Source organism: Plodia interpunctella, chromosome 9 (genome assembly GCF_027563975.2).
Source record: "Plodia interpunctella isolate USDA-ARS_2022_Savannah chromosome 9, ilPloInte3.2, whole genome shotgun sequence".
In the NCBI taxonomy this organism is placed as follows: Eukaryota; Metazoa; Arthropoda; class Insecta; order Lepidoptera; family Pyralidae; genus Plodia; species Plodia interpunctella.
This window is the reverse complement of record NC_071302.1, coordinates 4,644,971-4,658,766: the sequence shown is the minus strand read 5'-3', so window position 1 is coordinate 4,658,766 and position 13,796 is coordinate 4,644,971. Positions and strand designations below refer to the sequence as shown.

At 33.8% G+C, this 13,796-nt stretch overlaps 1 protein-coding gene across 1 annotated transcript; it reads right to left on the bottom strand.

Moving 5' to 3' along the window:
• Window positions 1-292: 292 nt before the first annotated feature.
• LOC128672524 (netrin receptor DCC-like) lies at window positions 293-13,120 on the bottom strand. Its single transcript, XM_053749741.2, has 15 exons — window positions 12,776-13,120; window positions 8,075-8,267; window positions 7,627-7,730; window positions 7,339-7,492; window positions 7,046-7,250; window positions 6,784-6,967; window positions 6,247-6,698; window positions 5,763-6,054; window positions 5,564-5,679; window positions 4,230-4,441; window positions 3,350-3,504; window positions 2,133-2,258; window positions 1,827-1,981; window positions 1,269-1,694; window positions 293-1,166 (listed from the first exon to the last, which is right to left on the bottom strand). The coding sequence occupies exons 1-15, from the start codon at window positions 12,882-12,884 to the stop codon at window positions 1,143-1,145; spliced, it is 2,907 nt and encodes a 968-aa protein (XP_053605716.1). The 5' UTR covers window positions 12,885-13,120; the 3' UTR covers window positions 293-1,142.
• Between the last annotated feature and the right edge of the window lie 676 nt (window positions 13,121-13,796).

Genomic DNA, 13,796 nt, shown 5'->3' with positions numbered 1-13,796 from the left:
ACTTATGTGGCGCTGAATAATCTCTAGTGTGGAAGACAAAGAAATTTGCTCCTTTTGCGAGAAGTTTTCTATTTCGCATAAAAATATTATAACCTTTTTAACACCGACTCCTCGAAGACAATTTACGTATGTGTGAATATGAATTGTCACGAAAAGTCGGTCTAATATGTGTACAGATAGCAAATTTAGTTTCGAAGTTATGGGCCCAGTAATACGAGTATTGCTAGCCCTGTGGCAGAGCAAATAGCTAATAAACAGCCTTGACACTATTACAAAGAAATAAAACCAAATATTTTCTAGAAAGTTGCTATATTTCAGAAAGTTGGAGTTTAGGTACAACACAACTGGATCGGAAAATACTGTCACAGTACTCAAAGGTCACATTACATGCTCATGACATCTAGGAATTAAAAAGTTTGCGAAATATCAAAGTGATGTATTATTTTCATACACTCATTTATACATTGATTATTCTTATTGCACAAATTAGCCTTTAAATCAAAACTTGGTTATTTCCTCCAGCTTTTAAGTTACTTTTTGCTTTTTATCAATGCATTTTTATAAATAAGTGCCTATTTAATTACAAAGAAAATTAAATTCATTTCACCTAAACGACCTATAATCTAGGATTACATACAATTCTAATACACAAATTTAATATAAATATCACAGTCAATGATTATACAACTAATCTAAATCCTAAACATATAATATGGCAGTGAAATGCAGGGCTATACGTAAATCTACGTTACAGTAAAAATTGAGACAACCTTGAGTTTGCAAATACAAAATGTACCAAAAGTGGAATATTCTCGCCAAATACTGTGTATATCAAATGTTAAGCTAGTCCTATACAGCGTGACTAGAATATCGATAGGAATAAGTTACGAGATACAAGTTTCAAAAATTCGGTACCTACAGATTACAAGCACTACTGTATGCTACAACGATTAAGTCATAAGTGACCTGGTTATATTTATTAATAACTAGACAACTTTTGAAACACTGAACTTTTTCAACTATTAAAAAAATAACTGATCGGACGTCTTAACACATTCTGAAAGTGGTTTATCTTAAATTTAAGTGATTAGTCGTTTATTGCTTTGCGTTGTTAAAATTTTCTATATCTACTTTAAAAACCTTCAATTTTTCTTGTATTCAGGACTCTGCAACAAACAATGCCTCATTAACTCAAGGAAAGTCTGCATGCACAAATTAAGGGAACAACAGAGAGCACACGTGATTGTAAAAAACAAACTTCAATTTACCTCATACGGCGGTGGTGGCAGTATATCACATAGATTTATTTGACAGCCCTGCTCCGACCTCGCTACATACGAATGCTTGCTCGTCTGTATGGGAATTTTGAAACTGTTCTCTCTACCGAGCCAGTGCCATTGCGGATAGTCGTATTCTAAATCATTCGACGGACACACTTTGCTTTTGTCCTGTCTACTCCTCGAGCCGGAACGATTCGTGTGGCAGGACGCGCAGTCGTCGTCCAAAACATTAATCTCATTATGTACTATCTCGTGTCTTGGCTCCCTGTAATCTTTCGTTGATCTACTGGACGTGCTGTGACAACACGTTGAGCATTCCCCATTGGAGTATTGTAGGCTTCCGTTACACGATCTAACAATGCTGTTGTTATGAGATCGCCTTTCTGGACAGTGTCTAATATCATCGTTTTGATCCTGGGTGAAAATTGAGGCATTGTTAGTGATACTTAAAGTTTACTACTCGATAGAGTAAAGTTACGCAAATCCAATACGTAATCTAATCTAGTATCAACAATGGAGTTCTCATAAGGTTTATCGCACACATACCTTGAAATTGAGCTCGGTGTAAATAGCACTGGAAGCATACGGCTCGGGCGGTCCCCGACGCAGTCGATCCACGCTCGAGGCATCTAATCCTTGAATAGAATTTTGAGGTAGACTGTACTCTGGTTCCACGCTTAGGATGCTTGTTGATTGACCTCCTAAAATGAATTGCTTTTATAGTTTTGTCATTTAAAAGAAAATCATCATCATCATCTTAAAAAAATTGAAATAAAATTTCCTGTTCTCTGGGAATTTTCACAATGTTATTATATCGATAGGATAAGGATTCTGATATACAAGTGATGTTACCATGTAGAAGACTCTGATGGCAGCTCATGTCCAAAGTGGGCTCGTTGGAAGCGAAGACAGGGCGATCTCTCAGCCATATTGTGTCTTTATTCAATAAACACTGCTGCGCGGTGACAATTGATTGACCTACAATTGGTCCAATGTTTCAATTACTACAGCCGATACAGGGATTGGAGTCTTTGATATGGGCCGCCCGCCCGGTAATATTGTCGGTCCCATGGGAATGTATTTGACACAGCATTTGTAGATTGCAATTTTTTGAGATTAATAACCTGTTTCATCGCTTGCTGATAAAATACATTATTGAATCGAAAGCGTCAAAAAGCTTTTCTTTAAGTGTATATTCGTGTGTGTGTTTCACGATAAAAATTCTAAAAATTGTATTTCACAAGTGTTATGTTACATACGGATCACAGGCTAATCTCATTAGGCAGGTTAGTTTTATCTATGAGAGTACAATGTAATATATCAGAAAATGGTGAAACAGGCCTTACAGATCCTTTTTTAAACTTGGTATATGAATAAGAATAAAACGGTTTTAGTAGTTGGATTTCATTAGATATAAATATCGTAATATTGAATTGCTATTTCAACAAACAAGAGTCGACTCAAGGCGGCTTGGAAAGCGGGTGAGTGACCGATAACCACACTGCATGGAGTACGCCATTACTGACACATATTTCTCATGTGTGCTATCACCTGGCTATCGATTGAGTGTCAATCAACTTCAATATTGCACAGAATGAATCAGTCTTTACGTTCTAATATAATCACAAGCAGGTTATTGGTCAAAATAAAAGCGTTTATTCAGAAATTAGACCACATATTTTTCACTTGATTTTTATCCGGATATATAGAATATAAAGTTTTAAAAAAATGCTACTTTCAAATCAAAGTAGTTATGTAGTAAAATGATCATTTTACTACATAATTACTTTCAATATGTTCTTGTAACTCGATTGCTCCGAGTACGAGTAAGTGGCGTGCTTCAAGCCCAGTCGCAATAGACCGCCGCCGCGCCGTCGTCTCTTAGACCGACTCGTGAACCAGCCGTAATAGTATAACAAAGTATAATTCTAAGATCTTCAATATTTATAGCAAAAAAAAAAGAAATATCAACATAGCCGAAAAAATTACATTCTTATTAAAATATGTTTTATCAACTAACCGACAAAAAATATTTCTGTATACATAAGCTGTATAATTACTTATCTCACCTGTTGTCTTCTTTCTCTGAATTCCGTTCCTCCGCTTTACATAATAAATACTGAAGACTCCAATTATTATAATGGTGAATAAAGTTAGTCCAAGAGCCAGAAGCCAGGTTTCTTGAAATATGTGAGGAATATTGCTGTCTTGCGGCGGCTCCGTCCTAAATGGAAATGTCATAGTGATAACAATCTATGATAGATTGAACGCTCGTGGGTGTTAAATTGCATTAATGATAAGATATTTTGACAGATTTAGAAGTATAAAAATTCAAACACCTATTTCCGGAGCTATCAAATCTTAGGAACTAGATAATAATATTTTAGTTTGATGATTCATTAATATATTTTAATGGCCAACATCGTGACTTTTATATTGTCATAGCAGTAATATCGTGATAAAATCTGTGGTTAGTATGCAAATAATATAATATTTGGATCAAATGTATACTAAACTAGCGGTTCGACCCGGTTTCGCTTAGGTAAAATCATAATAAGCTAAATCTTTCTCAGGAGTCACTGTATCTATTAGTGAAAAGTGTACAAAAATCCATCTGGTATTTATTGGGTTTAACGCGTTCATGCAAACAGACGCGATAGGAGAATTTCGGGGAAAGAAATAATACATACTGAATCACTTAAGAAATAAATTTCATATTTTTTGTATTTTCATTTATTTGTCAAGACAAGATAGTTGATAAATAAATAATCATGAATGTGATACAAAAATATAGATCTGAGGCAATTAAAAAATAAATATACCTAGCGATCGCCAAGAGACTAACATTAGAGAATTGGTACTTATTTAATTTATTTTGAACAAAAATAACAAAATATTATGTTTAACTGAAACATAAAAACTAAAAAAAATCATCACAATGATACTCACTGTACATAATGTCTCTGAGACTGCGTCGGCACCATATGGATATGCGCGGGAGCACTGAAAGGTCCATGACCCGTGCGTGTGACAGCCGCGGCTCGGGCGCTGTATTTGTTGCCAGCCCTTAAAGAACTGGCCGCGGCAGCCCTGGTCCGCGGTCCTAAGGACATCTGGCCGACCACTCTGCCTCCCGTACTACCACTCACACGGATTTCAATCTAAAAAAATAATTCAACGAACGATATTAATTGAACTATATTTAAATTATTGTAATTTCTTATAGTTATATTAATACGTCGTCTAAGAATAAAATAAGCTGAATTTTATCATACATTCAATGCATGAAAATTCAATCAATCAACATTTGTTTACAAGAATACAGTGTAAACAAATATACCATTTTACATTAATAGATCTATTGTTTAAGATACTCCATTTTATTAATAACTATGTTGTAATGTAACTATAAATTAATCAAAAATATTTTTAGTTTTATAAAATTAATTAATCCCTAGTTAAATGCCACTCGAAACAACTTTATTTTATATTTTACGATTACGTGATCGTTAGTCACTTCCATAGCAGTCAAAATGACACCAAATTAATAGTATTTGGTAAACTGTATTGAAACAAGATAATATTTGCTACCGAAATCTTTTTATTGCATGTGGAATATGAGATGTTCGTTTTTATGTCAAGACCGAGTGATAAAACATTTGATACAAAACTAACACGGCCACTTAATAAGAATGTGTTGTAATACTTCATTAGTAAAAAAATTACCATAAACACGTGATTCGTTTCTAAATGAAAACAAAAATATTCTGATTTCACTCTAATACATATTTAATGTATATGACTTGACTATATAAAAATTGATTCAATTTTGGATAAATGCAATAAGGTGCAATAATAGCATTAAACATTCGAAATAGATTGTTCTATAAAATAACCTGGCAGAGAGCCATAGTAGAGCTTTCTAATAAGAGGACATTAACATTTAAAGTGATATTTCTAGCCACCTATTCCAATATGTCATCGACTTCATTCGTTAAGACCTATATCTAGATACTAAGAAAGTGCCTGGCTAAAGGTTATTCTAATATAATAATTACCTATATAACAAATATGCTCGTACTTCATTTTGTTTTTGAAAAACCATATTGATTAAATACTTTGTAAACTGTACTGTGATGACTAAAACATCCAATCAATAACTGACTTAAAGGATACTTTTCACCCCTTTAACAACACAAATAATACCCTTCACGAACTTAATAACATCATTATAATCCTACACTACAGTCTTTGAAAATAGTTTAATTATGTTGAGCACGTACCAGGTATCCCGTGAGTTCTCCGTTCCACGTGTTCGCAGGTGGCGGTTCCCATCGAATCCACGCCGAAGTCGCGTTAATTACACCCGCTGTCACACTTTGGGGAGGCGCCGATGGAACTAAAATAACCATCAATATTAAACACCCCGTAATCCAACCATAATGAATATTAAAGCTTAAAGTTAACGCTAAAATTCCTTACCGTCATCGTCAGTGTATCCCGACATTAAATTAGAAGGCTTCCCGAGCAACATCTTGTAGAACGGCATTATAAATATGTCGTACTGCGTGTAAGCCATTAATCCTGATAAAATGTAGCTCGATGATCCGCTATTATCAACATTCGTTAAAGACCCGTTCGAACATAATGTGGCGCCTGAATGGAATGAGTTCAAAATAACTAATTCTTCGGTTGTTACATTGCGCCAATTTAATGTTGTTCCGTTGTACCAAATTTTTACACCTTCCAAGTATTCGTTGTAATCTGTTAACACCTGCAAATATCAGAATCTATGTCAAATATATGCCACGCAATACAAAAACGGTATAGACTATCAATACTATTGTTAAAGCACTAAAACTAAACTGTTATTTGAATATGGCAGTATCGGCACGTAACATGGCATGTTACTGCGTAATTTTCGCTCCATGCAGGTATATATCCTGTAATAAATATAGATACTTACATCCCAAACAACTTTCAGCGAAGTTGACGATAACGCTTCCACCCTTCGCATAACTAAAACATTTTGCTGTAAATACTTTCTCGCTTGAACAAGTTCGTATTGTGTCATGTGCGCCTCGCTATCATAAACAATAGCCAAGTCTTCATCTAAGGGTTCTTTCAGACCGTTATTATCTTTCTTCAAAACGGTGAGATAAGCTTCTTGCATTATGCTTCCAGCCGCATTAACGGCTGCGCAAATCACCCTTCCGCTATGTTCCGCTTTAGCTCCATCCAAATATAATAAACTGGTGTTACTTTTTGTACATTCAGGAAAAAGCAAAGAATCTTGTTTGCCTTCCAATATCCAAAAAGTTGTTGGAGTGGGCAAGCCTCTAGCTTCACAAGGAATAGATACCACATCACCCTCCCATGCGGTCAGATTCGATGGTATCTGCGTGAAGTGCGGTAACGCTGAAACAGATGGCCGCATTAAAATAGATCCGGACCGCATTCGAGTTATTGATGCAATAAAATCGATCAAAATAGAGACGCTTACAGTTAACAGTAAGAGTGGCGCTAGTGATGCTTGTTCCAGCATGACTGTCAGCTCGGCAGGAATAGACGCCCGCGTCGCTAGCAGATACATGCTCTAATCGTAATAGTCCTCGAATTATTGATGCATGAGAAGGCAAAGTCCCGTCTTCTTTAACCCATGTTATTTTTACACTCGCATCGTAACTCTAAAATAAACACAGCTGTGAAATATTTGTGCATTTATAATAAGATATTTTATTTCATATAAATGTTGAAATTGATACCTGGCAATTGAATTCTACGGTTTGCCCAACCAAAGCGGTTACATTGTTAGGTTTCACTACAAAATGTGGTCGTTTCAGAACAATTAGTCCTGCGGCCCGTGACTGTCTTTCACCGGCGATATTTGAAGCCACGCATCTAAATAATCCACTATCAGTTGGTAAAGTTTCGAGAATTTTTAAATTTCCTGTATTTGTTATTGTTACCCTAAAACAAAAAAGATAAATCTTAGAAAATATCTTCCAGAGTAATTACAGAGTAATCTAAACAACAGATTACTTGCTACACTATTTACCTGCCATTCATTTCTAAGTCATAAACCTGTCCATCTTTGAGCCAATGTACCGAAGGTTCTGGAACCCCTCGAGGCGGAGAACATTCCAATAATGCAGGTTCTCCTGCTGCTACCATCACATCTCTAGGTTCAGATTTGAAATCATCACGAAGCACTGAAAAAAGAACTAAGATCAGACTAATCGGCAAATTTAAAAATACTCCATTCTTGCATTTATACATATCAATGATATTGTATGGGCATTATCATCGTATATATTTAAGGCAAAATTAAATGCAAATTTCTTACCTGCAACATTGAGTGAGGCATTCTGACTGACGGCTTCGCCTGCAATATTTCGTGCCACGCACCAATAAATGCCTTCGTCGCTTTCCTTTTTGCCTCGATTGACTCTGTATAAAAGATACATTTTGTATTTATTTCGTAAAGGCTTTTGTCTTAAATATAAATCTAAAAAACACGATGCCTACAGGTTTAAAATCTATTACCAATCAGTACACGTTATTTTATAATTTTACTTTTATTTTACTTAACACTAATATTGCAATTTTTCAGTACTTTTTTATTTTAAGATTCTATTAAGATATATCACAGCACTGTTTTCTTCTTCAAATCCATTGATACAATAAATTCATCACAGCAATACACCAATTTTGGTTATCATCAATAGTTGGCATACATATACGTTCAATTTATCAATCAAAAAAGACTATAAAGCCGCGTCGAGTCACGTTACCTTAAAAACAACAATCCGTCTTCCAAAGGGACCCTGTGTCCATCCTCTGCAGGAGGCAGCAAGGCCCCGTCCTTGTACCATTGGACCTTGGGCTTGGGACGCCCTTCCACCATACATCGTAAGGTCGCCGGCTCACTGCGACCAGATACTGTGTTCGAAGGGTGCTCTTTGATTCGTGGCGCACGGTTTTGGGCTGTAACAAAATATTTTTTGGAGATGGGACCTAAATAGAAGATATTAGGATTTGGATGCGAGTTGGAAACATTAAAAACTTCGTAATAAAGATAATAAATAAAATTAGATATTCGCAGTACCTTCCAGTTCCCAGTCCAACAAATATCAATTTGTTGTGCCAATTACATGCTTCAGAGGCACAATTCTAATAACCTAACAGAGACGCATATGTTTACTCGTTTACAATATGTCTGCTGATGAGCTCCACAATCGCATTCTGGAGATCTTGAAGATCCCATTATTTATGTATATTGTGTAGAATCTTTTTGTATAAATTAAGAAATAAATAAATAGAGAAAGAGCACAAAAAATGAGAAATCACATCACACCCTAATACGAGTATAATACTCGCATTGATAAAATAAAATCAAACCATTTTTTAAAATAAACCAGTCAATATTCTACAAACTTTTCAATTTAAGTAATTATCTCAATTGACATCATAACGTAATATAGTGTAGTTCTAAATTCAAATTGGCTGAAACGGAGACAGTACTCTGAGTTTCTACTGCGTACCATTTGTACTATTTACTGAGTATTGAATCTATTTGATTTTCACAGAACTATGAGTGTACTATATTACTATTGTACAGGACCTTATCATTGTCCAAAACATTTTTACGTACGTACGAGTAAATTATTTAGACCAAACAATGCTCAACAATAATAGGAGGTACATGATGCAATCATTCGTCACTTGCATTTCGCAATTCCTACTCGCATATAAGATATACCGAATCATGAGAGGATTCCCACGGGAGCCGATTCACAAACAACATTTATTGGTCATCGTAATAAATTCTACAAATACTTAATTGACAATTAACAAAACGTTTTTAACATTAACATTTTAAAGTCTCCCGATAATGCTCTCAGTCGGACATTTGACACCTACACTTGGATTAGTCGCTTTTGATTCCAAGTCATAAAAAACTGAATCTCTCAATAACTACCGCATTTCATCCGTTGCATTTAGATAAACATCGTGATAAACGGACGGACGGTGTATTGTATTAATTTAAACGTTTTAAGACCAATGTACACTATCATTTCGAACTTACGTGGGAATCGGTGCAAGAGAATTCATCGTTTTATATTTATTGTTAAACCTGGAAATTGAATTACGTTTTTATTGTGTAGTTAAGTAGTAAGTTATAAATTTTAATTGACAATCCTAAAGTATGTCAAATATATCTGGAATCTATACTATTATTATAAAGAGGTAAGCGTTTGTGACTTTGTGAGTTTGTATGTTTGAGGCGGATAATATCCGAAACTACCGAACCGATTTCAAAAATTCTTTCACCATTAGAAAGGTACAATGTGCAAGATTGCTATAGGTTATATTTTATCTCAAAATTCCTACGGGAGCGAAGTCACGGGCAACATCTAGTATAAATATATTCGTTTCAATTTTTGTATGGTTATGGTTAATTTGCAGATTCCTAATTTGTTGATAGATTTTTATCAGTCTCATTTTCAAAATAATAGGAAAGTAAGTTTGTTAACAAAAAAAAACGATTAATTCACTAGATAAATCTAAGCATATATACTTTTAATAAATGAGTAGGTACCGTTGCCGAAAAAAAACAATATGTCGAACCAAAAACATAATTTTATTTATTTGTATTTTTTCTCAACTACAGAAGAAAAATATGTAAAGAACAGAGAGTGCCAATAACGTGTGCCTGGATGACATCAATTGGTACACAAATAGCAGCCGAAAGGGATGGTTGGGAGACTGAATTCGAAATCGACTCACGGGAATTCGCTAGACAGTTCGATATAACGCCTTATGATGGAATTGCTCCGACTTTTAAAGTCTAATTGAAATAATTATAATTGTTGTGTCTCATTAAGTTATTTTAGATATACCTAACATTCATTTATTTAAGTTGTGGAATGTATTCAATGTGAATAATATGACTTGTTCTAATTTCCCATTAATATTCCCATAACGTTATTACTAATTAGAAATTATACTTAACGTTTGGTTTCCGAAATAAAAATTATAATAGATCGCTCCAATCTACTTTCTACATAATCACCAAAAGTCAATAACCTAAACAAACCAACAACTGTGTGTTCAAAGCTTTATTTTTATTACTTTTGTCCTGTCTCAGCCAAGCGCGGTAGTTGTCCTTTATTAATACTTGTCACTGTCACTGATAACCCGATATAATATAACTATCTTGACATGTTTGTCTTTTTGTACTCTGTGTGCACGCCACGGGTGCAGCGCGGGTGGATAAATTGATTCTGTGCATTTGATTTATACGAAAAATTAATATTTACCATATGGGCGGTCTGGCAACACTTGTTTTTATAGCATCGTGTATGTGAAAATAAACAGTAATTAATACATTATTTTTATTTATCGTGTCCAATTGGTTCTATGGAACCATTTTTTATTGTGCCTCTCGAATAATCGAATTAAATCAGAATGAATTCGCGCTTTTATTTTTAGTGACATTTAAGCACAAGAGCAATACAAGTATTGCTTACTTTAATTAGGTACATAATCCGTTTGTAAGATATAATTTTAGAGGCCGGAGAATGCGTTCTTGACAGGTCGAGATATAACACAAGTTTAGCAAAATATACCTTCTAAAAAAAGAAATTAGCATCATTATAGCTTATTATCTTATCAGTTATCAGTCATAAAAATGCTTAGTATTACAATTGAATTAATGTTATATTAATTTATGTTAATAAACTTTATCAATTGAATATATATAGGTAGGAGAAGACATAATGATACATACTTAAATAAATAAAAAAATATTATTCCTGAGCTTAAAAAATAAAAGCGAATCAGCAAAAGTATATACAAAATAACGCGTTAATAACAAATAATGAATGTGTTAGTAATAACGTTAATGTCTATTGCCAATCACTGATTCTGGTAATTTTAAGTAGGTACCTATTGAGATACGCATTATTTTAGCGATTATTCTTAAAACGATTTCTATTCTAGTGCTAGAGTACAATAACCTATCCATTAACAACTATACGTCCATCTATCACGAGCCAAATAGTAAGTATCAATAAGAAACAGGAAATTATTAACTTCTGACAAGATCTCATTATGAATTGTAGAAAATGTCTCTATCTTGACTAGAATATTGCAACACCCAGTTTTAGATATTTACATAGCATATATCTAGACATAAACTTAGTTGAGTAGGTACCTACATAACGAACATAATTTGTGCTTAGGATTTTAGGTCGTTTATTTATTGTTTCTTCACATCTGAAATGGTACCCATGCCTAAAATATCCTTTTTGTTACTTTTCCGTCATAGTATGTCGAGTATAAAGGCTTATACTTGACATACTGTGACGGAAAAGTAATAAAAATGATATTTCTGTTTATTATGATTTTAATTCCAGGAAGCAGAACCTACATAGATGTATTATGTATGATTATTTTGGTATCCATACTAATATTTAAAATGCAAAAGTCTCTCTGTCTGTCACGCTTTCACGGCTGAACCGCTGAGCAGATTTTGATTAAATTTTTAATAAACATAACTAGTCAATGACTCGAAGCGAAATATAGGCGTGAGCGGATTTGCGGACATTAACAATAAATAATAACAATGTCAAAAATATTACAACGCGGGAAATTATAAGCACCAACATCTAGGAATAATAACCAAGTCAGTAGAAGTGTCTGGAATTGCACGCAATCATATTTTCTTTCCATTAAATATTCCCACAAATGTAAGTCCAATCTTTGAAATCATTTAATTTTATTTGATCAAGACTGTCCTTGAATTATGGATATCATTTTTGTCACACATTTAATTCTCCAAGACCCTAACATAAATTTCAAAACCCCTATCTATCGTAACAAAAATGAGTAGGATTTCCGGTTGGGAGTGACAAAATAATCTCATTTTTGATATATTTTTCAAAATGTAAATATTTAGGCAAAAACCGATTTTTTTTATATGAATTTAATACACCGTAGGTATATATCGTAACATGACTCAACAAACTTAATAAACTCTAATTGCATTTCCAACAGAGCCTACCCGTTAACTTCAATTACGAAATAAAAAAGAACCATTGTTTCATTACGGATCGCTACTAGACTACGGACATTTTGTTAATTGACTTCATGCTACCTTAATTACTTGATGCGGTACCAATCTGATAAAAAACGATGACCAAATGGAAAAAAAAATTAAAGTAGTTTAACTTTAACAAAGTTTCTATTTCCTGTAACCGACCAACTCGTTAGGCAGGATGTTTTAAATTGACTAAAAATAGTGTTGCTTGATGTTAACTACGATAGCATATACTTACATACAAAAAATTAAATAATTAAAATTAAACACAATATCTATATATGAAATAGAAGAAAATGTAATAGACGATCCTGAGAAAGAAACACAAACAAGTGTATGTAATAAAAATTATCACGCAATAAAAACGTAAAATGAAAAGTATAATATTTACCATTTGTCCCATTCAGTCCAATAAGTAATAAATGCACTAAAACAAGAAACACAAATTGGTTCCTCCCATTTATGGTGTTATCGCACTCATTAACACCAACATCCACCATACTGCCACTGAATTAACTTAATTCTCACACTGTCGAAAATTTACATGTTTACAATTTCAGTATACGATTTAATTCATTTGTCATTCCGTGATTTTAATTTAAGAATAATAATGTCATTCCATTCGAAATTCAAATTTGGAAAGTTCGGTAAACAAACGCGGCATCGCGTTCGGATACGCGTCCTTGTTCGCACGACCGGCCGGTTCCGTAGCTTGTGTCGTACTATCGCCTCCCTCCCTCATCTGTTTACTCTCTACTAATGGGGGGATTCAAAGGCGCCTTGCCGCTGGTCTTCGGTATAAGTTACAAAACTACAAATGTTGGACATGTAGTTGGAATCTAGTCGCCATTTGTTCTAGATTCATAGGTACCTAATAATCTGGGTAAGAAATTGGAACTTATTAAACCTTCCTGCATTGAGATAATACATATACTGGATTTATCTAAATAAATAGTGTCTGATACATTTTTTTCTGAATCTAAAACAAACTTATTTGAATTTGGTATGATGAGACTGCTATTTTAGAGACCTAAATCACAAGATATAAAATAACGTCTACTGGTAAATTGAATTGAAACTTTTATGAGTGACAACAAAATACAAAATTTCTGCCGGAAGAAGCTCTAAAACAAGATTTAAATAAGTTTTTCAGTATATAGAATTGTAATTTCTAGATTTATTTTAAACATATAGGTCCAGTTATCGTCTTGAAGTTACAAGACAGTATAACACAATTATATTTTCACAGGAAGACCGGTTCTCGAATCATTTTGAAAATTGTATTAGGTACTACTAACACGTATTGATTTATTTTCGATTCTTAACTAATTTTGAACCTTACTCATCCTTTAGTCGTGTAACGATATAACCCATCTGCATCACATCAATCAATCTCTAATACCTTCCCAGGG